Source organism: Caretta caretta, chromosome 13 (genome assembly GCF_965140235.1).
Source record: "Caretta caretta isolate rCarCar2 chromosome 13, rCarCar1.hap1, whole genome shotgun sequence".
NCBI classification, from domain to species: Eukaryota; Metazoa; Chordata; order Testudines; family Cheloniidae; genus Caretta; species Caretta caretta.
The window spans coordinates 24,344,973-24,371,087 of NC_134218.1; the positions used below are offsets into that span (position 1 = coordinate 24,344,973).

Here is a 26,115-nt window from a genome sequence, read left to right on the forward strand (position 1 = left end):
GGCAAGCGTCGACTTCCGGAGCGTTGCACTGTGGGTAGCTATCCCACAGTTCCCGCAGTCTCCGCTGCCCATTGGAATTCTGGGTTGAGATCCCAATGCCTGATGGGGCTAAAACATTGTCGCGGGTGGTTCTGGGTACATATCGTCAGCCTCCCGTTCCCTCCCTCCCCCCGTGAAAGCAAGGGCAGACAATCATTTCGCGCCTTTTTTCCTGAGTTACCTGTGCAGACGCCATACCACAGCAAGCATGGAGCCCGCTCAGGTAACCGTCACCCTATGTCTCCTGGGTGCTGGCAGACGCGGTACGGCTTTGCTGCACAGTAGCAGCAACCCCTTGCCTTCTGGCAGCAGACGGTGCAATACGACTGGTAGTCGTCCTCATCGTGTCCGAGGTGCTCCTGGCCGCGTCGGCTGGGAGCGCCTGGGCAGACATGGGCGCAGGGACTAAATTTGGAGTGACTTGACCAGGTCATTCTCTTTAGTCCTGCAGTCAGTCCTATTGAACCGTCTTATGGTGAGCAGGCAGGCGATACGGACTGCTAGCAGTCGTACTGTACCATCTTCTGCCAGGCAGGCAAGAGATGAGGATTGCTAGCAGTCGTATTGCACCATCTTCTGCCAGGCAGGCAAGAGATGGGGATGGCTAGCAGTCGTACTGTACCATCTTCTGCCGAGCAGCCATGAGATGTGGATGGCATGCAGTCCTTCTGCACCGTCTGCTGCCAGCCAAAGATGTAAAAGATAGATGGAGTGGGTCAAAACAAGAAATAGACCAGATTTGTTTTGTACTCATTTGCCTCCTCCCCTGTCTAGGGGACTCATTCCTCTAGGTCACACTGCAGTCACTCACAGAGAAGGTGCAGCGAGGTAAATCTAGCCATGTATCAATCAGAGGCCAGGCTAACCTCCTTGTTCCAATAACAACGATAACTTAGGTGCACCATTTCTTATTGGAACCCTCCGTGCAGTCCTACCTGAAATACTCCTTGATGTACAGGCACCCCCTTTGTTGATTTTAGCTCCCTGAAGCCAACCCTGTAAGCCGTGTCGTCAGTCGCCCCTCCCTCCGTCAGAGCAACGGCAGACAATCGTTCCGCGCCTTTTTTCTGTGCGGAGGCCATACCAAAGCAAGCACGGAGGCCGCTCAGCTCACTTTGGCAATTAGGAGCACATTAAACACCACACGCATTATCCAGCAGTATATGCAGCACCGGAACCTGGCAGAGCGATACCGGGCGAGGAGGCGACGTCAGCGCGGTCCCGTGAGTGATCAGGACATGGACACAGATTTCTCTGAAAGCATGGGCCCTGACAATGCATGCATCATGGTGCTAATGGGGCAGGTTCATGCTGTGGAACGCCGATTCTGGGCTCGGGAAACAAGCACAGACTGGTGGGACCGCATAGTGTTGCAGGTCTGGGACGATTCCCAGTGGCTACGAAACTTTCGCATGCGTAAGGGCACTTTCATGGAACTTTGTGACTTGCTTTCCCCTGTCCTGAAGCGCATGAATACCAAGATGAGAGCAGCCCTCACAGTTGAGAAGCGAGTGGCGATAGCCCTGTGGAAGCTTGCAACGCCAGACAGCTACCGGTCAGTTGGGAATCAATTTGGAGTGGGCAAATCTACTGTGGGGGCTGCTGTGATGCAAGTAGCCCACGCAATCAAAGATCTGCTGATATCAAGGGTAGTGACCCTGGGAAATGTGCAGGTCATAGTGGATGGCTTTGCTGCAATGGGATTCCCTAACTGTGGTGGGGCTATAGATGAAACCCATATCCCTATCTTGGCACCGGAGCACCAAGCCGCCGAGTACATAAACCGCAAGGGGTACTTTTCGATAGTGCTGCAAGCTCTGGTGGATCACAAGGGACGTTTCACCAACATCAACGTGGGATGGCCGGGAAAGGTGCATGATGCTCGCATCTTCAGGAACTCTGGTCTGTTTCAAAAGCTGCAGGAAGGGACTTTATTCCCAGACCAGAAAATAACTGTTGGGGATGTTGAAATGCCTATATGTATCCTTGGGGACCCAGCCTACCCCTTAATGCCATGGCTCATGAAGCCGTACACAGGCAGCCTGGACAGTGGTCAGGAGCTGTTCAACTACAGGCTGAGCAAGTGCAGAATGGTGGTAGAATGTGCATTTGGACGTTTAAAGGCGCGCTGGCGCAGTTTATTGACTCGCTTAGACCTCAGCGAAACCAATATTCCCACTGTTATTACTGCTTGCTGTGTGCTCCACAATATCTGTGAGAGTAAGGGGGAGACGTTTATGGCGGGGTGGGAGGTTGAGGCAAATCGCCTGGCTGCTGGTTACGCGCAGCCAGACACCAGGGCGGTTAGAAGAGCACAGGAGGGCGCGGTACGCATCAGAGAAGCTTTGAAAAACAGTTTCATGACTGGCCAGGCTACGGTGTGAAAGTTCTGTTTGTTTCTCCTTGATGAAACCCCCCGCCCCTTGGTTCACTCTACTTCCCTGTAAGCTAACCACCCTCCCCTCCTCCCTTTAATCATTGCAGAGCCAATAAAGTCATTGCTGCTTCACAGTCATGCATTCGTTATTCATTCATCACACAAATAGGGGGATGACTACCAAGGTATCCCAGGAGGGGTGGTGGAGGAGGGAAGGAAAATGCCACACAGCACTTTAAGCACAGCACTTTAAAAGTTTACAACTTTAAAATTTATTGAATGACAGCCTTCTTTTTTTTGGGCAATCCTCTGTGGGGGAGTGGCTGGTTGGCCGGAGGCCTCCCCACCGCGTTCTTGGGCGTCTGGGTGTGGAGGCTATGGAACTTGGGGAGGAGGGCGGTTGGTTACAGAGGGGCTGCAGTGGCAGTCTGTGCTCCAGCTGCCTTTGCTGCAGCTCAACCATACACTGGAGCATACTGGTTTGGTCCTGCAGCAGCCTCAGCATTGAATCCTGCCTCCTCTCATCACGCTGCCGCCACCTTTGAGCTTCAGCCCTGTCTTCAGCCCGCCACTTACTCTCTTCAGCCCGCCACTTACTCTCTTCAGCCCTCCACCTCTCCTCCCGGTCATTTTGTGCTTTCCTGCACTCTGACATTATTTGCCTCCACGCATTCGTCTGTGCTCTGTCAGTGTGGGAGGACAGCATGAGCTCGGAGAACATTTCATCGCGAGTGCGTTTTTTTTTCTTTCTAAGCTTCACTAGCCTCTGGGAAGGAGAAGATCCTGTGATCATTGAAACACATGCAGCTGGTGGAGAAAAAAAAAGGGACAGCGGTATTTAAAAAGACACATTTTATAAAACAGTGGCTACACTCTTTCAGGGTAAACCTTGCTGTTAACATTACATACATAGCACATGTGCTTTCGTTACAAGGTCGCATTTTGCCTCCTCCCACCGCGTGATTTTGGTTGAATGCCAGCAAACATACACTGCAATGCTTTGTTCTACAGTGATTCCCCAGTACGTGTTGCTGTTAACATTACATACATAGCACATGTGCTTTCGTTACAAGGTCGCATTTTGCCTCCTCCCACCGCGTGATTTTGGTTGAATGCCAGCAAACATACACTGCAATGCTTTGTTCTACAGTGATTCCCCAGTACGTGTTGCTGGCCTGGAGTGGTAAAGTGTCCTACCATGAAGGACGAAATAAGGCTGCCCTCCCCAGAAACCTTTTGCAAAGGCAGAACCGCAAATGCCAGGGCAAAGTAATCCTTTCACATGCTTGCTTTTAAACCATGTATAGCATTTTAAAAGGTACACTCACCAGAGGTCCCTTCTCCGCCTGCTGAGTCCAGGAGGCAGCCTTGGGTGGGTTCGGGGGGTACTGGCTCCAGGTCTAGGGTGAGAAACAGTTCCTGGCTGTCGGGAAAACCGGTTTCTCCGCTTGCTTGCTGTGAGCTATCTACAACCTCCTCATCATCATCTTCTTCGTCCCCAAAACCTACTTCTGTATTGCCTCCATCTCCATTGAAGGAGTCAAACAACACGGCTGGGGTAGTGGTGGCTGAACCCCCTAAAATGGCATGCAGCTCATCATAGAAGCGGCATGTTTGGGGCTCTGACCCAGAGCGGCTGTTCGCCTCTCTGGTTTTCTGGTAGGCTTGCCTCAGCTCCTTCAGTTTCACGCGGCACTGCTTCGGGTCCCTGTTATGGCCTCTGTCCTTCATGCCCTGGGAGATTTTCAGAAAGGTTTTGGCATTTCGAAAACTGGAACGGAGTTGTGATAGCACGGATTCCTCTCCCCAAACAGCGATCAGATCCCGTACCTCCCGTTCAGTCCATGCTGGAGCTCTTTTGCGATTCTGGGACTCCATCATGGTCACCTCTGCTGATGAGCTCTGCATGGTCACCTGCAGCTTGCCACGCTGGCCAAACAGGAAATGAGATTCAAAAGTTCACGGTTCTTTTCTTGTCTACCTGGCCAGTGCATCTGAGTTGAGAGCGCTGTCCAGAGCGGTCAGAATGGAGCACTCTGGGATAGCTCCCGGAGGCCAATACCATCGAATTGTGTCCACAGTACCCCAAATTCGAGCCGGCAACGTCGATTTAAGCGCTAATCCACTTGTCAGGGGTGGAGTAAGGAAATCGATTTTAAGAGCCCTTTAAGTCGAAATAAAGGGCTTCATTGTGTGGACGGGTGCAGGTTTAAATCGATTTAACGCTGCTAAATTCGACCTAAAGTCCTAGTGTAGACCAGGGCAAAGAAATCATAATCTAACACATACCTAGCTAGATTACTTACTAAAAGTTCTAAGACTCCATTCCTGGTCTATCCCCAACAAAAGCAGCATATAGACAGACCCACAGACCCTTTGTTTCTCTCCCTCCTCCCAGCTTTTGAAAGTATCTTGTCTCCTCATTGGTCATTTTGGTCAGGTGCCAGCGAGGTTACCTTTAGCTTCTTAACCCTTTACAGGTGAGAGGAATTTTCCTCTGGCCAGGAGGGATTTTAAAGGGGTTTACCCTTCCCTTTATATTTATGACAAATACCAGATGCATGTGTGGTGGTATGCACAATCTCTGAGCACCAATTACTGTGACTGCATACACAAAATGGGTAATTGTGTATGCAAATTTGACTAATTAACCATGTATATGCCCAGCTACTAGGTTTCCATGTGAAGTCATGGCAATTGTATGTGCAGATTAAACATACAATTGTACTTTAATGTCACATGTCTACATTTGGAAACCTGTCCCAGTATTTGTAGTGGCCGAAACAGCAAAGGTAAAGTTGTATAGTAAGTTGAAGTTTGTGTTCTTTCATCATTCCTTTTCTGTTGTGACTCAGCTTGTCACCTGTGATGATCAACGTTTTGTGTTTGTCAAGATGCAGTACAGTACTTTGTGTTGCAGCACATTGTGCCATATCTTATGGCGTAACCTATGATAAGAAGCTCTCTGCTTCTTCAGTGGGGAAAACCCCTTGTGCTATGCTATACATGTTTGCCATAACATATTTCCTTGTGATACAATGTATCAAAGTCTTCTGAAGCCTGTCACAGAGAATTCGTAATAGGAAATCCTTAACAATTATCCATGGTTAATTAGTGACATAGAACATGAATGAGCAACCATCTACCCACCATCCTTTTGTGCTACCTGAATCAAACAATTTAGAGTTTCATGAGACTTGATTATTCAGTGCTTTGTTTATTCAGACATGTAGATATTCAAAAGATGCACGATATTTACTCATCATCCCATTCTGTTTCATATAATAATATTTAGCTTTTATAAAATGGCTTTCATCCAAAGATCTAAAAGTACTTTACAGAGAGAGGTAAGTATCTTCATCCACATTTTTCAGATGGGGAAATTGAGTTACAGAAAGGTGAACTGAGTTGTCCAAGGGGACATAGCAAGTCAGGGGCAGAACTGGGAACAGAGTCCAAATCTCCTAACCCCAAATCCAACATGCTATCCAGTGGGCCATGCTGTTTCTCAGGAAAAACTTGGGAAAAGAAGCAAGTAACTCAGTATGAGTGATGGCACTGAAATACTGTGTACATTTCAAATAAAGAAGATCTCATATAAGTCTAATTATGGTTTTTTTCTTCTTCTTCCCCTCTTTTGGACATTTTCTTCATCTGACTGCCCATCAATGTTTAGAAGAAATGCATATTCCTACTCCTATTACTTGTAAGTACCTAGCTGGAGATGACTTTTCTTGAGCATGCTCATTATAGTGGTACTGAGGGGGTGGGGTGTTGTATGTGGTTTTCTCCTTTATCAGTTGCTTTTTTTTTTACCATTTCACTGATCTTTATTCTGCAAACTGCCTGCATTTTTATTTCTTCATTTTCATACTATTTTTTTCATTGTTTCACGCATTGTACCCACACACGTCTCTTCAGAACAAGTAAGTATTCACAGAAGTGTCAGTGTACAATTACAACTCTCCACATGCAGGAGTGCAAGTGGAGAAGATCTACATTGTCTCCTTTTTGATAGTTCAGTCCTCTGTATCCAGATTCTTGGAAATTCACATCTAAGAACTATTGGTTGGATTTGCTTTGTCTTGGGCACAAACTACTTTAAAATATAATCAATTTCCCACCTGGCCTACCCTGGTCTTTGTATACATTTCTGATTTAGGGTACCAGGGCCAGACTTTAACCCAGAAAATATTCCAATCTTAAGCCAGACCTGTAACATGCTGGGTTTCAATCGAGATCATTTGATGTTTACATGGTTCAGAGTTTTAATCCAAACTTGCTGCCCAGCCCCAGCAACTACAGTACACATTGAAGTCAGTTGTTAATGCTAGTGAAAATGGTTCACAGGTACCACACATCCAGGGCATGCCTGTGTGGCAGTTATTGCGTATGCCAAAGGAGTCTCACTTACACAAACTATTTACCTTCTTTGACTTCAGGGAGAGTTAGTCTCTTTGATACATGAGCTGAATTTGACCCCCCAAGGGCTATATTCTACTCTTGGATATTTAGGTGTAAATCCAGAGTAACAACATAGATTTTAGAGCTAATTCAGATGCACACAGGTATAACTGAGAATAGAATTTGATCCAAAGCACTGAGAATTATGGACATAAATTAAAGTGGGATGGAGGCTGCTTTATCTTACAACTTCCAGCTAGTTTTAGTCCTCGCTACAGCCCCTCCTCCTCACCAGGTAAGTTACTCACTTAGCACACCTTTGGAATGTCAGAAAAGCTCAGGTTGCCTTATTTTGCTTATTTTATTTATTTTCACCTATTTATACCAAATTTATGATCAACAGTCTATGAATTTGGCCCATGGTCTTCTATGAAAACTGTACCCTCTTACTCCAGACTACATATGACAGAAATTTGTCCATTTCATAACTTGAGTTTTACATATTCAGAAATCTGTGGGCCTAACTCTGGGCTCTCCTATGACTGTTTTCATGGCTGATCCATAATGTTGGTTTAAACAGCCAATGGAAGATTACTTCACCACAGGAACAGCGTGGGGGTGACAACACAATCCCTTTGCCATCCTTTCATAATCTCTGAAAAAGGGACATGTCAGGGGTGTTTTCAGAAACAGGGGACGTTTCAAGAACAGCTTCTGGAATAGCCCCTTGGGCCCATGGTAGCTGGCACAATTTAGAGCAAGGTTGCCCTAACTTGCAGCAAAGGCAGAAACAGGCATCAGGAAGCTGCAAAGGTGGCTTAGTCCTTGCACCTCCACCCCCAATTTTCAGCTCCACTAAACAGAGCTTGATGACATCTGAGGATTAAACCTCACATATTAATGTATGGTTGACAGTGTGGCACACAGGAAGTGGGGAGAGAAGTTAGGCTTCTCTCATCCACAGCTCAAATCTGAGAACAGTAGGAATGTCTTGAAGCATCATAGACTATCAAGTCAGCATAGACAGCTGTGTATAGCCTCCTTTTGGGGGGCTTCAACTCCCCTGAATTTCACTTTTGGTTCAAAATGAAACTTGGCCAAAACAAGGTCTTGTTGTTGTTAGTCACCATCATTATTTGAACAGTGCAAAGGGCATGGAGGATACTTTATAGAAAAAGGAAAAAGGCGAGTCTTTCTGTGCCTCAAGGCTCATACAGTTAAGTTTTACCTGGTTTCAGATTTCAAGTTAAAGCCACATGAAAGGGTGAGCTTTGCATGGGTACAGAATAGGATCAAAAATCAACCAAGTTTTGCTCAATACTGAGCTCAGCCTCATACAAATCACAACATGTTTTGACAAATTTAGTATGAATTTCGTATCCGGATCCCAAACTGACCCAGTTTCACCTGTTGTGGGGTTTCATTGCCAATATCCTGCACAGCTCTAGTGAGTTGTGCGGGTTCCAAATAATGGTCTTGTTTTGTGAATTTGAAAAAAAGGGTAGCCCCGCTACTGGATAATCCCTAAACTCACTTCCCTGGATATAGAAGCTGTTGTACTGATAGCACTTTCCAGACTCCAGTAAACCAGAGTTAAGCCCTGGGGATCTTCTTTCTTCCAGTAAAATTCTGCAGAATATCTTGGTGCCACAAACATGCACATTTCTCATGGAAATCCATAGCTCCTTTTTAAAGTGAATACAATTGTTACAGTACATTTTAATTTTTCTTTTTGGCAAATTATCCAGAAGCATGAAAGCAAGTCTTCGGAGGAATAGGTATGGGCTCCAGGTGGACAAGGACTGCCTGAAAGGACTGCACTTAATTTGACTGACTATTTTACCTCTTGGACAGCTTACAAAGAAAATAGTTTATTTTCAAGTTTAGAGAAAACAAACAAACAACAGCCATAATTTTTTAAAAATGAAACTGGTTCCTAGTCAAGACCTTGTGTGCCAAGTTTTAAACCTGAAGCAAATGTGAACGGGATGAGTTATCACTCCTGAAAAACAGGTTTTCAAATAAATCTGCTGACAGATCCTTAAACACAACTGCATTGACTGGGCTTCTGAAACATACATTATTTGTGGTTTCCATTTCTCAAATTCACCTCTGTACTTCTTGGAATAATTCTTTTCTTTTTCTTTTAAATCGTTGTTTTAACCCTTCCTCAGCTACTTGCCTGAAGTTTCTTTTCGTTAAGGGCCCAAATCCACAGCTAACCTCATGCTGGGTAGTACTTCCTCACCAGTATAGTCTCATTGAAGTCACTGAATAACTGCAACTTACTGTGAACTTTTGCAGAATTGGGCCATAAGTGTTGCAATAGCTCTTAAAGTCCAGTCTCTGGCCTTGGATTCTAACAGATCTTATTGCAAACAGCTAAAGCACCTGATTCTGCAAGATGGCCAAATACCTTCTCAATTCCCATTGAAGCCAATGATAGTTGCAGGTACTCATTCCTTTGCAGGAGGAGCTTTACATGTCATGGAATAGGGTCGTAGTGAGCTGGGGGGAAAGAGTAACAATAAGGAGAATCATAGAATCATAGAATCATAGAATATAAGGGTTGGAAGGGACCCCAGAAGGTCATCTAGTCCAACCCCCTGCTCAAAGCAGGACCAATTCCCAGTTAAATCATCCCAGCCAGGGCTTTGTCAAGCCTGACCTTAAAAACCTCTAAGGAAGGAGATTCTACCACCTCCCTAGGTAACGCATTCCAGTGTTTCACCACCCTCATAGTGAAAAAGTTTTTCCTAATATCCAATCTAAACCTCCCCCACTGCAGCTTGAGACCATTACTCCTCGTTCTGTCATCTGATACCATTGAGAACAGTCTAGAGCCATCCTCTTTGGAACCCCCTTTCAGGTAGTTGAAAACAGCTATCAAATCCCCCCTCATTCTTCTCTTCTGCAGGCTAAACAATCCCAGCTCCCTCAGCCTCTCCTCATAACTCATGTGTTCCAGACCCCTAATCATTTTTGTTGCCCTTCGCTGGACTCTCTCCAATTTATCCACATCCTTCTTGAAGTGTGGGGCCCAAAACTGGACACAGTACTCCAGATGAGGCCTCACCAATGTCGAATAGAGGGGAACGATCACGTCCCTCGATCTGCTCGCTATGCCCCTACTTATACATCCCAAAATGCCATTGGCCTTCTTGGCAACAAGGGCACACTGCTGACTCATATCCAGCTTCTCGTCCACTGTCACCCCTAGGTCCTTTTCCGCAGACCTGCTGCCTAGCCATTCGGTCCCTAGTCTGTAGCTGTGCATTGGGTTCTTCCGTCCTAAGTGCAGGACCCTGCACTTATCCTTATTGAACCTCATCAGATTTCTTTTGGCCCAATCCTCCAATTTGTCTAGGTCCCTCTGTATCCTATCCCTCCCCTCCAGCGTATCTACCACTCCTCAGAAACGACACATTTTTTAGGTGTCCTCTTTATGCATCTGAACATTATTACTCGTTATCTGTTGAGTGCTGACTCAGTGCTCAAATGGGCACCCTGTGGTAAATTGGGATTTTTGTATGGCAACTCCTCATTGAAAGATCAGACAGAGAAAGTTGAGTCGGATACTGTATTGTTCTGAAGGGGAGCCCACCTGAACTAGTGGTTAAACAGAGGTCTCAAAGCAGGAGACCGAGGTCTGTTCTACATTCTGCTACTCTGGGTGATCTTGGAAGATTCACTTAATTTCTCTGTATCTCAATTTTCCCTTCTGTCAAATAGTTAGTTATTGCAGATGCTTTGAGGTCATTGGACACATTGTGCTCTACGAATGGAAAGTAGTTTTAATATGATAGGGGAAGGGAAAGATAAAGGGTTGTGAACCCCTGCCTCTTGATGATTGAACCACTGAATACATCATTGCTACCCACATGATCCAGGCAGTATTTCAAAGGAGTTACTCTGGATTTATATTCGTATAAATTAGAAGAAGTTGTCTCAAGTTTCTTATAGCATTGCTAGCTCTGTCACACTGCATATATGTAGTATTTTTTCTGGTCTTGTTAAATACATAATGTACTGTTGTGCTGTTTGTTTTTGAATATATACCATAACATACCTGAGGGGTGTCATGTGGCTTAGTTAACATTGCAGTAGAAGCCCTACATTTTTCATTTCTTTACTTTCTACCGTTTTAGCTAAACAGTCTTAATATTGCATTAATGTCAGTTTTGCATTTAATACCAGGCACTTGCTTTAATCATTTATTCATCATTCAGTAGTTTTCATTGCACAAACATTCATAAAGGTTTTATTTATACCCAAACTAGTGAAAAGAATAAAGGTGTTGATTTTGTTGTGTCTCCTTTCCAGTGATTGTATGTAGTGTGTTACCTAGGTAAGAGCTGCAGGGTGAAATTTGATGGGCAGTGATGTCAGACTTGATGGGAAGTATTTCTTGTGACAGATGCATGCATGTGATAATATCACCCAGATAGTGTACTTTGTTGTTTTCTGCAGTTAAAGAGAAACTCAGCAGCAGATAAGTAGCTTTCATTTACTCCTGGTTCAGAAAAAGTCCTGAGCACCTTCTGCTGGGGGCTGAGCCCTTTAAACTCCCATTGTAATTTGATATGTAGGGTAATAGTTGCAGTAATTGAGCTAGGAGTGTGGGGGTTTATTTAAAGTCGTGATTCCACTGAAGGTGTTAGGATAAATTTTTACCAACAATTTTGAAAATAGCAGTGTTTATGTGCTGAATTTATTTCCAACTTCTGTGGGGCATGTGGAAAGAATTAAAACAGCAATTGCATTTTTGCATGTATTTGTCTATAACACATGCTCCCACACGCATGTATCTCCATGGATTCAGGGATCTGCCTGCACAGGCCAAACTGCAGGATCAGAGTCTTCAGAGAGTAAACCGATTTCCCATTAGTTGCAGGAAGACTGGGGTCATGATTATGCCATCCTAATGAGGGTAAATAAAATGTTTTCCCAGTCAACAGGTGCCCTATTTTATTTATTATTTATTTATTGTGGGATGTTGGTTTTACACCAGCATTTTGTTCTTTCCAATGTTGCTCATGCACTTGACTGTTTTATAAAGTGGATGCCATTCTGTTTGTAAATACTTTCAGGGAGCCCAGTGACTAAAGAAGTCACTAGGAAATTTGGGCAAGAATCTGATGCAGCATTTGCAAATGACTAAAGAATATATTTTTTAAAAAGAGCTAAACCCTGAGATTGTTCTGACTTAGGGCTACATTCTGCCGCCCTTCCTCATGTTGAGTAGTTGAGTAACACTTTATTGTAAGAGTAAAGGTGGCAGAATTGGGCCTGCAGTTTTTATGCAGTCTTTACTCAGGAAAATTCCCAGTAGTATTATTTCACATTTATATTGTGGTAGCACCTAAAGCCAGCATTGGGGTTGAGGCCCACTGTGGTAAGCACTATGCTGTGTGGACTCTGTGCAAACACACAATAATGACAGTCCCTTCTCTGGGGAACTTATGAGCAAGTGAGAGTTTTGCCTGAGTAAGGACTAAGTGAGCTTTGAGTAATGTAGGGCCCCCAAAAGTGCATAATAGAAGAATACTGCATATACAAGAACAACTTCTATATATGCTCTAGGGCAAGTATTATCTCTATTCTGTTTGTACAGCACCTTATACAGTAGAGTTCTAGACTCGATTTAGGCCCTGGGTCAATACCGTAATATTATTTTTTGTAAATATTTATAATTTAATAACTGCATTTGTGTAAGTACTGCAATAAATGATGTATGTCCTGCTTATAGTGTAGTGCACACACATATCTATGTTTAATTCACATTATGTGACCTGTTGATGTGTTATCTATTAGACATCGGGACTTTTACATTTCTAATATCCAATGTTTTGCACTTAGGCATTTGGGAGGCAATTTGTTTTTTAGAACGTGTTTTTTTTTCCGGTGGCGAGAGGGTTGAGTGTCCTAGATTTACGTTCACAGATTGAGTAGTTAGATGTCGAGTGCAAATCATGTAAACGAGGCATCTATCTACATGTGAAAGTTCTGTTCTTATATGAAGACTCCACCTTTAAGGTGCATAAATAATCCTCCATGCAAAATTGCAGCAAAAACTTAGAGAAGAGTTTGAGGCTTGTAGTAGGTGGTGACCCCTTGAGACCACCTTTTGGGTTGCTTCCCTTCTCTGATTCTTGCAAAGTCCTACCCCTGCTCAGGGTATATCTGAGTCTCTCCAAACAAAACAAAACAAATTCTTTCGCCTCCTCGAGGTCAGGGAGGATCAAAGGAAAAAGAAGGCACTCAGACTTCTGGGCATTCTCTTGGTCACCCCTTTGGGGCCTGTCTTGTCTGTAGGCCTTTTAGGGTCCTGATCAGGGTTGGAGTCCATCTTTAGACCTCCACCACCCCTATTTTTTAACCTCCATTCTGTGCCTGGTTCGGCAGTCTCTGGGACAGCAGAGTCCATGACTGACTCTCTCTTCATTGATCCCACCTTGCAAACAGTTGTCTTGTGGCAGGCTCTCTTTTTTAAAGCTTCTTTCCTCCAGGCAGAGCAAGCCCTGCAGTTCTGTCTGGTGTGTGTTAGCTGAGCCCAAAAGAGCTCATTAGCTTCCTCCTTAAGAGGGTGAGGGCATGCCTCCTCAAAAAGCTCTGCAAAATTGGGATTTGATCCCACAAACACTGATCACTGGGCATGGTGCTTGACTTCAGTGGGGTTACTCATGGTAATAAGCAGAGCGTACCCCTACTTCCATGATCTGGCTTTTAAGCTGGAAATCCTGTGACAAAAATTTTCCTGAAAAACCTGTGGTATTTCAGCATTTACACTTCTAATCTCCACTAGAAGCTCAAAACGATGGTGAAACCAAACTAACCCCACTTTTCAAATTTCAAAGTTCAGTTTGAGTCTGGATCAAGACTAACAGGGAGGTTCTCGGTTTACTATAACCATGTTATACCGTTATATATAACCATGTTATATATACTATAACCGTTATACCAAATTGGACCATCCCCAGTGTCCATCCATTTTGTTCAGGGCAGATAATTTCATTCTGCCTGGTTGTTCCACCTTTGAGTGTTATTCCTGTCTCACCTCCCCACCATGTAGAGTGCCCACGCACAAGTTTTGTCCCATATTTTTTAAACAAATCCTCTCTCCTGAACCTGAAAGAGCAGCCTGATAAACTGCCTCTGTGGATTTTTGTTTTCTTCTTGGCACATTTTCCTTGCACTTAGAAGTAAAGCAGCCATTAATTCCTCCTTATTGACACTTTGACATTTCAATCACTTCATCACATGTTGATTGTATCAGTCTTTTCCTCCAAGTATCTGTCCAGTTTTTTTTTTTTTTTCCTTTTTCAGCTGCATAATGCATGAGACAAAAAGCTTCTTCTCAATGCCTAGTGACAGACTGTGCAGTTTGATGCTGGTTACACATTCTCGACAGCCCGCGGTCCAACCATGATTGACACGAATGCGCTGATAGAATTTCATCTGGATGTTCCAGCGGTCGTGCGGATGGGAAGCTGGTCAGTGAGGAGAGCAGGCGCTTTGCCACTGATAGGACCTGTCAGTGGTTCAGGGAGATCATTTCAAGAGCTCTGTATTTAGAATCAGAGCATTTTCAGATAAACACTTTTACAGTTGCAAAGACATCTTGACATATTGGCAGATAAATCACTGCCCAGCTGTTAGTTAAGTTACATCCCTCACACTTTAGCGTGTGCTAAAATCATTTGATGTTTTGTAATTCTTGTATTCATTGACTTTGGAGGGTAGAGCTAACACTCAAAAGGAGCTTGAGAAATTGGAGAACTGGGCTATAGACAATAAAATGAAATCCAACAGAGACAAATGTAAGGTGCTACACTTCGGGAAGGCAAACCAAATGAACAAATACAGAATGGGAGATAACTGGCTTGGCGGCAGCACTCCTGAGAAGGATCTTGGAGTTGTGGTGGATCACATCCTCCACATGAGTCAACAATGCGATGCTGTTGCAAAAAAAGCAAATGCAATTTTGGGATGCATTAATAGAGGCATAACGTGTAAGTCACGGGAGGCTCTGGGTAGTCCTCAGCCAGAGAACTGTGTCCAATTTTGGTCACCAACGTATAAAAAGAATGTAGAAAAACTGTAAAGGATCCAGAGGTGAGCGACAAAGATGATCAGAGGGATGCAATGCCAGGTCTATGAGCAAAGGCTGAAGGAACAGGGTATCTTTAATTTGGAAAAGAGGAGATTAATGGGGGACATGACAGTAGTCCTCAAATACTTGAAAGGCTGCCATAAAAAAAGGAGAAAAATTGTTTTCTCTTGCCACAGAGGGCAGGACAAGAGGCAATGGGTTCAAGCTACAGCAGAGCAAATTTAGATTAAATCTCAGGAAAAACTTCCTAACTGTAAGAACAGTAGGACAATGGAACAAATTGCCTCAGGAAGTCATGGAAGCTCTTTCACTGGAGGTTTTCAAAAGGAGGTTGGGTAGGCATCTTGTCTTGGATGCTTTAGACACAACAAATCCTGCATCTTGGCAGAGGGTTAGACTAGGTGACCCTTGTGGGCCCCTCTAACCCTATATGATTCTCTTGTTCTAATTGCAGTGATAGTGAGGACTGACTAGGTCTATTCCCGAGCTGCTATTCTGTCCAGACACACAACTGAGAAAGAAGGGGAGGTGGCAACAAGGAGCTCCAAAATCCTCAAAAGAGAACATCTCTCTCTCCTTCCCCTCTCTTCATTTGTTCTGTGAATTTTGTGCTCTTGATTGGGGGGGGAGGCTATGATCCCCTTGTAAGAGCAATACCCCGCAATATGATGTAATATGCAATGGGCTTCCTACGAGGAGAGGCTGCCATTTCCTTGTTCTGCTTCTGTGACTTAAGCTAGGTTGGGAACACTAAATATATACCATCCTTTTCTTTCAACTGCTCAAGCCATTGTTTTAGGGCTTTCTGTGTCTCCTACATGACAATGTAGAATTGCTTTACATAGGGCTTCCATCAGCATTCCTTGGGGACCCTAGTTTCCTTTCTGCACAGACCATTCAGAAACACTATTGTTCATTCACTGAAAAGGAAAACAAGTTTGCCAGTTCCAACTCTTTGTAGCTTATTGGCCTGTCTCAAAAGACATCTAGCAGTGGGACTTCTAGGCAATTATTGCCAGGAATAATTTAATCTGGAATTAATAAGGAATTCTTGCCCTTGTTGACTCACCATTTTTAAGCTTCAATAATGGGAATCGGTAATGGTTCACCCCAGAAGTCCAGAGTGCTTGTTATTAAAGACTTATGTATTTGGGATTAGTGTTTCCCACTGAGAAATCATAGTTCCTGTTGCCAAACAACTCTCATAGCCACACACTATAATTAGCAAATCCAAAGGATTAACATAACTCCATACTAGGGTTAATAAATCATAAGGTTAATGTTGCTACAGATAAGGTATAGCAGAGTATAGGGTAACATGGTAAATAAAAACAGAGGGTTCACATGCCCACATACTACAATTAGTAAATCCAGCTGTGTGTTAGCATTGACCTATATCACAATAGGCCCAGCTTTTAATTTCATTAATTATCAAGATATGAGCTTCCTCATAACAGAGCACTGTATTACTATTTTTCAAGTTACTGTAGAGTGCTTACTGTAAGTGAGAGACTTTATTGAAAGAGTTTGATAGAGCTGGGAAGATAGGCAACCTGGGTTGTTCTGGTTCTGCCACAGGCTTGTTGAGTGATGTTGGGCAAGTCATGCAACCTCTGTGCCTCAGTTTCTCACGTCTATAAAATGAAGATCTATGCATCACACAGGTGCTGTGAGGCTTTATTGCAGTAAGTGCTTTGCCACTGTGCAGATGACCCAACCAGGCATATCATTAAAGTTTGAACCCAGGACCTCTAAATGTAAAAGGCTGATTCTCTACTGCCTGAGCTAAAGGAGGAAGTATTAGCTTGTAGCCATAGTAGCAAAGTCTTTGATGTGGTCCAACCACTGGAGGAAGACAGACACAGTTTTCCCTTGTGTAATCTAAGAACATACTAAATTGCATTAGTCTATGATTGAGCAAAAGTGAAACAAATGATTATGTGATGTACACATTTAAAGAATGAAAAATATATTTTTTTCTCGCTAAGAGGGAGCGATGCTCTTTGTCTAAAACTAGACCTCAACTGGGGAAAAAAATCTGTAAATAAACCCCCCCACATCTTGATTATTTTATTGTATTGAAAGAGTTACCGGGGTCAGATTGAAGTTTTTCACTACAACCAACTTTGCCAATGGTTTGTTGTTTTGATTGTACACCACGTGAATAATTACAAAAAAAATCCAAGGAGCTGGCATGAATTTCACAATCCAAAATGTATTCAAAAGTTTGCATTGACGTTTTTCACATAAATGAAGCTATCCTGGATTGGGCTGCATAGATGTCTTGAGGGTTATAGTTTCACAGATCTAGGTTTTAGTGTCACTCCCATCCTCTCCCTGCACATGAGTTTATTAACTGGTCAGCACAGCATAGACTCACGTGAGAGTCTTGAGCATTTGTGATCTCTTAGTGCAGTAAATGCCACTCAAACTTTATTCCCTGTGAAATAAACACAGCTAATTGAAACATGTAGCAGAAGATATGGTTCTAGGAGTCAAATGAATGCCCACATCTTGAATACTGTGTGCAGATGTGGTTGCCCCATCTCAAAAAAGATATATTGGAATTGGAAAAGGTTCAGAAAAGGGCAACAAAAATTATTAGGGATATGGAACGGCTTCCATATGAGGGGAGATTAATAAGACCGGGACTTTTCAGCTTGGAAAATAGATGGCTAAGGGGAGATATGATTGAGGTCTATAAAATCATGACTGGTGTGGAGAAAGTAGATAAGGAAGTGTTGTTTACTCCTTCTCATATCACAAGAACTAGGGGTCACCAAATGAAATTAATAAGCAGCAGGTGTAAAAACAAATAAAAGGAAGTATTTCTTCACACAACGCACAGTCAACCTGTGGAACTCCTTGCCAGAGGATGTTGTGAAGGCCAAGATCATAACAGGGTTCAAAAAAGAACTAGATAAATTCATGGAGGATAGGTCCATCAGTGGCTATTAGCCAGGATGGGCAGGAATGGTTTCTGTAGCCTCTGTTTGCCAGAAGCTGGGAATGAGCGACAGGGGATGGATCACTAGATGATTACCTGTTCTGTTCATTGCCTCTGGGGCACCTGGCACTGGCCATTGTCAGAAGACAGTATACTGAGCTAGATGGACCTTTGGTCTGATCCAGTAGGGCCATTCTTATATTCTTATGGGTTTGTCACTGAGTGTTCAGAGCTGGCGCTTGTTCACTTTATGCCAGTAGCTTGGTCATCTCCTTGGTCTTAGAAAAGATACAGACACTATGGTACCATAGACGTCGCTGGAGACAGTGATTTTTAAAATGTCTTCTACCTCTCACAGGTCACATTATTTAATGTCTGTCTTGTCCTGAGCCCATTTCAGGTGGGTACTTAAGTCCAGTTCAGGTTCCTTTCCTCACTATTCTACCTGCACAAAGAAACTCCTCCTCTGCCTTTCGGGCACTAATGTGGACTTCATGTTAAGTCCCACTTTTCAGTGGGGACAGTCAAAGGGAAATTCCAGACTGGATTTAGGTGCCCACCTAATATGGATTCTGGCAACCCCCTGTCCCCATATGGAACTGCACAAACCATTGCCCCATTTTGATGCCTTTTGTTCTTCCTTGAAAGACTGACATCAGTTCCAGAGGTGGTATTAGATTGCCCTTGTAACTATATTGTTGGTTTGAGTAAGATCAGTCTCTCCTTTGCTAATGTTTACTATGGGATGTGTTGTATGTAGTTTCAAAGGCTTAGGTCTCTGCATTTATCACACTCCCTTCAGCTATTTTAAAGCTGAATCTTTCACTTTCTTGCCCTTTGCAATGAGTCCTGTATGTCAGTCCAAGAAGAAAAGTTAAAAAGGATATTTTTTTCTCTTTTGCTTTGATGTTAATGAAAGAAACTGACCATGATTTCTCCCCTCTTCAAAACACCTTAAAGGAAACTAGCGAAGAAGCAGAAGGAGACTCAAAGCAGCACTCAGAGAGAGATGGGTCCCGTTGCTACTTCAGACAAGAACACCACCAAACTCAGTGCAGTTCACAACGAAGAAGCTTTTTCTTCCAGCTGTCAAGATGTTAATGGATTCAGTAAGTTTAACTTGCTTGCAATGGATACCTCCCTTTTTGAGAGCTGTAGATACTTAAAAGGATCTATTTCCATGGGCACAAGATGTAAGTATTAGAAATGAAAAGGGTACAGTTAATGGCAGGAGTGCTTCTAGAAAGAGGTCTGACACTCCAATCTGAGATTTCTTTTGTGACTGCCCCAAGTTAAATGTCAGACAGGTGGAGAGGATTCCCTCCAACTCTAAATCTACTTGGAAGAATTTACAAGAGATGTTTAAATAATTATATCGCATGATGGATAAGGGGAATGGCTGTTTGGTCTAGTGGAATAATTCTTGCTCATGTTGGGATATTGAGATCAAATCCCCAAGTAGACCTCTGAGAGTGAAACAGTTTTTGCTGCACTAAATTGTTATTGGAGAAAGGCTGATCTTGAAGTTAAGAAAAAGAGTTGGGACTAAGGAGGTCTGGGTTTTGCTCTCTTTTCCTCATTCCATTCCTCATAAGTGTGCAGTAAACTTTAGTTAGTTGATGTTAGTAAACCGTGCTGAGCCATTTAGATGGAAAGCTCTATATAGATGCAAAGCATGATAAGCAAACACTTTTCAGAAGCAATGGTTGCAGATGAAACCATAGCATGTCCAAAACCTCTTGTTCTTAAATTCGTTTTCAAGTTTTGTGTTAGGAATGTCATTTAAAATCTTTGACCTTTGGCCTATTAGTTTGAATAGGGTCCAGTTTGGGTACCAACCAGCCACTGAAACTGTCTGATAATTCTTCAGTAACCTTAGTGGAATGTTTTAGTGGTCTCCCTCTAGTTCTTACAGAACAAGTGACCACATTACCAACAACAACAAAAAGTCTATGTTTGACACTCTTTTTTGCAGTCTCAGACTGAACAGGCTGGAGAGACAATTACTCTTTCACCCACAACTGTGGTCTCTCCAGGTCAGGTCATATTTGCCTGCATTACCACTGTCTGCAATATACCTGCAATAAATAGAGGACTTCAGACTCCAAAGCTGGCAATGCAGTGCTTCTCCAATACTAATATTCACTTGAGTGTATGACCTGATTTCTCAAAGAAGATGACTACCTCTATCTTACACTGAAGTCAAAGGGTCCTGATGGAGCTGAGCATCTTCGTAAATCAGGCAAGGAGAGGATATCTTGGTGATAGCCATCTTAGTAAGATGGATAGTAGGGCTGTCAATTGCAGTTAACTCACATGATTAACTCAAAAATTAATCATGATTTAAAAAATTATTTGTAATTAATTGCAGTTTTAATCACTCTGTTAAACAATAGAATACCCATTGAAATTTATTAAATATTACGGATGTTTTTCTACGTTAAATATATATTGTATTCTATGTTGTAGTTGAAATAAAAGTGTATATTTTTATGACAAATATTTGCACTGTAAAAATGATAAACAAAAGAAATAGCATTTTTCAATTCACCTCATACAAGTACCGTAGTGCATTCTCTTTGTTGTGAAAGTGAAACTTACAAATGTAGATTTTTTTTTACATAACTGCACTCTAAAACAAAACAATGTAAAATTTTAGAATCTACAAGTCCACCCAGTCCTAATTCTTGTTCGGCCAATCGCTAAGACAAACAAGTTTATTTACATTTACAGGAGATAATGCTACCCTCTTCTTATTTACAATGTCACCAGAAAGTGAGAACAGGCATTTGCACTTTTGTACACTGGCATTGAAAGGTATTCAAGTGCCAGATATGCTAAACATTTGTATGCCCCTTCATGCTTCAGCCATCATTCCAGAGGACATGTTTCCATGCTGATGACACTCGTGAAAAAATAATGTGTTATTTAAGTTTGTGACTGAACTCCTTGGAGGAGAATTGTATGTCCCCTACTCTGTTTTACCGGCATTCTGCCATACAGTTCATGTTATAGCAGTCTCGGATGATGACCCAGCACATGTTCATTTTAAGAACACATTCACTGTATGTCTGACAAAATGTAAAGAAGGTATCAATGTAAGATTTCTAAACATAGCTACAGCACTTGACCCAAGATTTAAGAATCTGAAGTGCCTCCCAAAATCTGAGAGGGATGAGGGGTGGAGCACGCTTTCAGAAGTCTTAAAAGAGTAACACTCCAATGCGGAAACTACAGAACCCGAACAACCAAAAAAGAAAATCAACTTTGTGCTGGTGGCATCTGACTCAGATGATGAAAATGAACATGCATTGGTCCGCATTTGCTTTGGATTGTTATTGAGCAGAACCCGTAATCAGCATGGACGCATGTCCCCTGGAATGATGGTTGAAGCATGAAGGCTACAACATTGCCATGAGAACGCCTGTTCTCACATTCAGGTGACATTGTAAATAAGAAGCGGGCAGCATTATCTCCTGTAAATGTAAATAAATTTGTTTGTCTGAGTGATTGGCTGAACAAGAAATAGGACTGAGTGGACTTGCAGTCTCTAAATTTTACATTGTTTTATTTTTGAATGCAGTTTTTTTGGTACATAATTCTACATTTGTAAGTTAAACTTTCATGGTAAAGAGATTGCACTACAGGACATGTATTAGGTGAATTGGAAAATACAGTTTCTTTTGTTTTTTTACAGTGCAAAACTTGTAATAAAAATAACTGTAAACTATAAAGTATATTTTGTATTCTGTATTATAATTGAAATCAATATATTTGAAAATATAGAAAACATCCACAAATATTTAAATAAATGGTATTCTGTTATTATTTAACCGTGCGATTAATCATGATCAGTTTTTTAAATAGTGTGATTAATCATGATTAATTTTTTAATTGCTTGACAACCCTAATGGATAGTATACAAATATTGGAAATTTACCAGTTTTTAGTGCTTTCCCCTCAGTTGTGAATCTTAAAACCTATTTCTGGCCAGTAAATGAAATATGGTAAGAATTGAGTCTGTAATATGGTCTCATCACTTTTGGGTATTTTGAAAAAAACAATTAAAACTGCAGAATCATTCATCTGTAGAAGTGGCTATAGAGAATGCACTGTGATTAATTTTGCAAAGAGCGTTCTTAAAGATTTTTATCACTTACAATCACTGAGTCCTCGACTTGTCTGACATCATTGCAAGTTTAGCCAATACCTATTCTTTGGCACAGTTCCATGTAAATATTGAGCTGGATTTTTTCAGAACCATCAGAAATAATTATCAGTAAGGGTTCATAATCTCTCAACACTCTTTTTCGCCAAGTTCAGGATGCTGAGGCATCCTGGCTGGTTGATACAGACGTAATTTGTGTCCTGTGTAGTTGAGTACCCATGCTAAAATAGGTAATTTATGGTTCTGGCTCAGATAACATGGATGAGAAAAAAAATCCTCCTTTCAAAAATTGGCGTAGTAGAAGTTAATACTTAAAGACACCTGTAGAGGCCTGTACTAAATCATGCTATTTTGAAGCAGCACAAATAGGATTACGTTGCCACCTTTCCAATAACTAATAGGTTTCAAAACATTGCATGTCTGAAATTTGAGAGCTTCAGTCTTTTGTACCCACTCTCTCATGCCCCCAAAGACATTTTCCCCCTCTTTTGCCTAACACAAAAAGGAGCGGCTACTAATACTCTATGGTAGGTAGCCACCCAGCTTGTTTGGGTCAGCCCTGCACAACAGTGTATGTTCAAAATGAAAGGTAGGGGACTTGATTTGCCGAAGAGGACACAAAAGCTTCCACCCCATAGACTGTGAAGCCAGGGGGCCCCCCAGGGCCCTGGCCCAACATTTTTTGGCCTGCCACAGCCCAGATGGAGGCAGGTGATCTGGCAGCAACAGGAAGGGGTGGGACAGGGCAAGGCATTGTTGGGGAAGGGCCTCACCTGCACACTGAAGCAACAGCTGACAGGTCAGAGAGAGAAGACAGGCCAGCTCCACAGAACAGGAGCTGCTGCAGGGGGAGTACAGGGCGGGCTTGCTATCCAACCCCCTGTGAGGCAACACCTGACCCCTTCTCGGGGATGGGGCCTCCCAACCCATGGAGACAGCACCCAACCAACCCCGAGGGCAAGAGCTGGCACCCCCCATATCAGAGCCTTGGGGGGCAGGACCCTTTCCCATGTGGCCCTCCCACTTTAAATAGCACTCCCTTGGTTCACCCACCAATATGTTCCTTCACCTTTTGCCTTGGGAGGAAGAACATTTCTATGCACAGTTCCACTAATGGAGCATGTAAATGGGTAGTTAGGTTTGCAATTGTCCCATCTGTGCCTGCAAATGTGGGGTTTTGTAGATTTGGGGAATGGTGGAGACAGCTGGGCGAGCGTTTCTGCTCTTTTCTCCTCCTACCTTTAGCCCCAAGTGTCCACCTGAACTTTGCTTTTGCTTTTGTCAGTTTAAACCTGGTCCTTAATATTCTTTTGATGATCATAGAGAAAAAAAAGTCTTATTAGATTAAATCCATCCCTACCCAACAGCAGGATAGCAACCCACTGGACGTGTCCAATATTAAACTGATCCAACTCTGTAACTTAGCCAGCTGCGCCTCCACTCCAGCATCCGTGCCGCCACACTCTTTTGCCATTACATAGACGTCACAGTGGATTGTCACAACGTATCCTGATGCATTTTCCTTAGCAACCCTGGCATTTCACACAGCAGCAAAGCAGCGACTTGCTTTTTGAATGCAAGTTTGTATTTGAGGGGGTGCCACCTGATTCAGCCGAACATAGCCGTGCTCCTCAGCAAAGGTACATTTGGCGTAACTTCATTTCTTGGGCTCATCTTCCATCATTCTGTAGAAATGCACATCTCCCAACACCAAGTCTCAGTGCTCTAGATACAAGTGTTTTTAAAGCTCCCAGATGATACATAGGAAAGTGGGTTCTACCTTTAAAGTATCAGCTTCATACATGAGCGAGAAAGTGGATTTCCTTAAGTTTATATCTTCTTGGGGTGAAACTTAGCCCTGTGCAAGAGGCCAACATAAGCCCTATGCACTGGTTAGTAGCACATGGTCCCCAAGCGAGGAGACAGGTCAGCTCCACAGGACAGGTGCTAGCCGTCTGGACAGGGCTGAATTTTGCCTTGGACAGGGATGTTTTATGTACCCTTGTTATCAAGAATATTTATGTTTCAGTAAGGGCTGTCTCTGGTGGGCTGGAAGAGACAGTGCAGGATCTGCTGAAAGAGCAGCAGAAGATGGGCTATTATTAGATTGCTTACTCCTTTTATTGTTGTTGTTTAACCATACAGCCCTTATGCGGGTGTAACCCCTGTTGAAATTAATGGGATGTTTAACTAGGTAAGGGCTTAGAGAATTGACCTGTTTACTCAGCCCCATAGGAGAGCATTAATAAACCTTTGTTGAAAGAAAAAACACAACAGGCTGGGCTGACTGTAGTATTATTCCACCTGTTCCAGGTTTATATTGGAATAATACAGAGTTGATTCAGGCCATTCATCTTCTATTTATTGTCCAAATGTGTAAAGGAAAGTTTTATGCTAATCCCAGGGAAAGTAACTGATTGAATCTGTTTATTTTGAGACTGCTCCTTAGTATGAAAGATCATCTTGAAAGTGCCATTTCCCTCTGTGAGACACAGCACAAGGTATCAGCTCAGTGCAGGAGTCCTGCTGAAAAGAAGTGACAAGGAAGAACAGACATGGTGGGAGCTAAAATTATCCCCTAGCATCTGTGAAGTGTCCAAGAAGGTGCACGCTGGGTTATACTGAGGGGGTATCTCATATAGTCTGGCAGTCCCATCAACGTGACAGGGCAGGCAGCACATCATCTGAACAATGAGACACTAATAATATGTCCTTCACAAAGGCACCACTTTTCTGACACCACAATGAAGGAATGTCACAGTAGCATAGATAATGCAGGGCTGGTCCAGAGGTGAGTGCTGCATTACCAGGGCAACCAGCTGGGCCTAGACATAGAAGGATTAGATGACTAAAAAATGAGGTATTTGTGTAAAGGCTAACAGTTTAAGGTTTGTTTAACTATTCAAGCATCTAATTTAGGGAGCAAAGTGGCATTCAGTTGAATATCCAGGTTTTGAAACCTATACATCACCCACAAGGAGCATGTAGAAGTACAAAGTGAGAAGCAAAGAGCAGGATGGGAAGCACAGTGGAACCCTGTCTTGCGTTAATGAGCTCTGGTGCGGTCATAAAATTATCCTGTCTAATAGCAAGAGCAAGGCCGTGAAAGGAGCGTATAGGTAAGTGCCTCAGAGGATGTAAAGGGTTGTCTTTCATCCCATGTCTAGTCAGACATGCTTATTCTCTGCTCACACCTCACTTATGTTTTTCCTTTGTGCACTTATAAGGAAGCACACCCAAGGGGACTTGAGACTTACTGGCACTTGAAGTAGATCTAATTCTTATTTGTGCCCATGTGCAACTTCTACTTCCGGTTGGGTGCATCCTGCTGCACATAACACAATGACTTATAGGATAATGGAAATTATTTAAAATAAATAAATAAAGCTCTGTGTCATCAAAACCATCAAGTAAACAGAGAAGAATATCCAGAATGAAGGGGTGCTGGCAAGTTTGAGTAAGCCACAATATCAGCTGCCTTTGAATTATTCCTAAACATTCTCTGCAAAATTCATGTCATATTTTGGGACAAGATTAACAAAGATCTCTAAAGTGGATGTGAAACTGACCCCTGTCTAATGACCCAGTACAAGGTACATGCACCACGTTAGAGGGCTTAAACAGGATGTAGGTGGTGCATATGCTTTGTGCTGACCCTCTGCATTGGGTTGAAATTCATCTGGATGAGCTTCATGCAATACGTACATATCAGTTGTGCCTGTAAAACCCTGTTTCACTGAACATAAATGAGTAAAAGTATTTGTTAAATTTACTTAAAATATTTATACGGCTTCTATCTGTAGGTATCTAAGTACCTTATGCTGAACTAATGCAAAGGCAGTGTGATCCAGTGATTTCATGTAGGCTCCTGGATCTTAGAAAACTTGCATTCTACGCCCCAGTTTGCTACTGACTTGCTGTGTGGTCTTAAGAAAATCACATAACCTTTCTACACCTCAGTTTCCCTTCTGTAGAAGTGAATGCTTCCCAGTTAACACAACACATGAGGATGAATAGGGGTAGCAAAATACAACAGCCAGACAGCAGGGAAGGAGTCCCAAAAAAGA

General features: G+C 42.8%; 1 protein-coding gene across 9 annotated transcripts in view; it reads left to right on the forward strand.

Annotated features, from left to right (window-relative positions):
- Positions 1-26,115, forward strand: part of PTPRT (protein tyrosine phosphatase receptor type T) — a 740,387-nt gene that overhangs the window by 647,842 nt on the left and 66,430 nt on the right. For 5 of the 9 annotated variants that reach the window (XM_048819787.2, XM_075118814.1, XM_075118815.1 and 2 more), the window contains 2 exons: positions 6,093-6,122; positions 18,841-18,989. In XM_048819787.2, coding sequence (XP_048675744.1) covers positions 6,093-6,122; positions 18,841-18,989 — 179 coding nt within the window. The remainder of the gene's footprint in view (positions 1-6,092; positions 6,123-18,840; positions 18,990-26,115) is intronic. The other 4 variants (XM_075118812.1, XM_048819783.2, XM_075118813.1 and 1 more) reach the window with 2 other exon arrangements.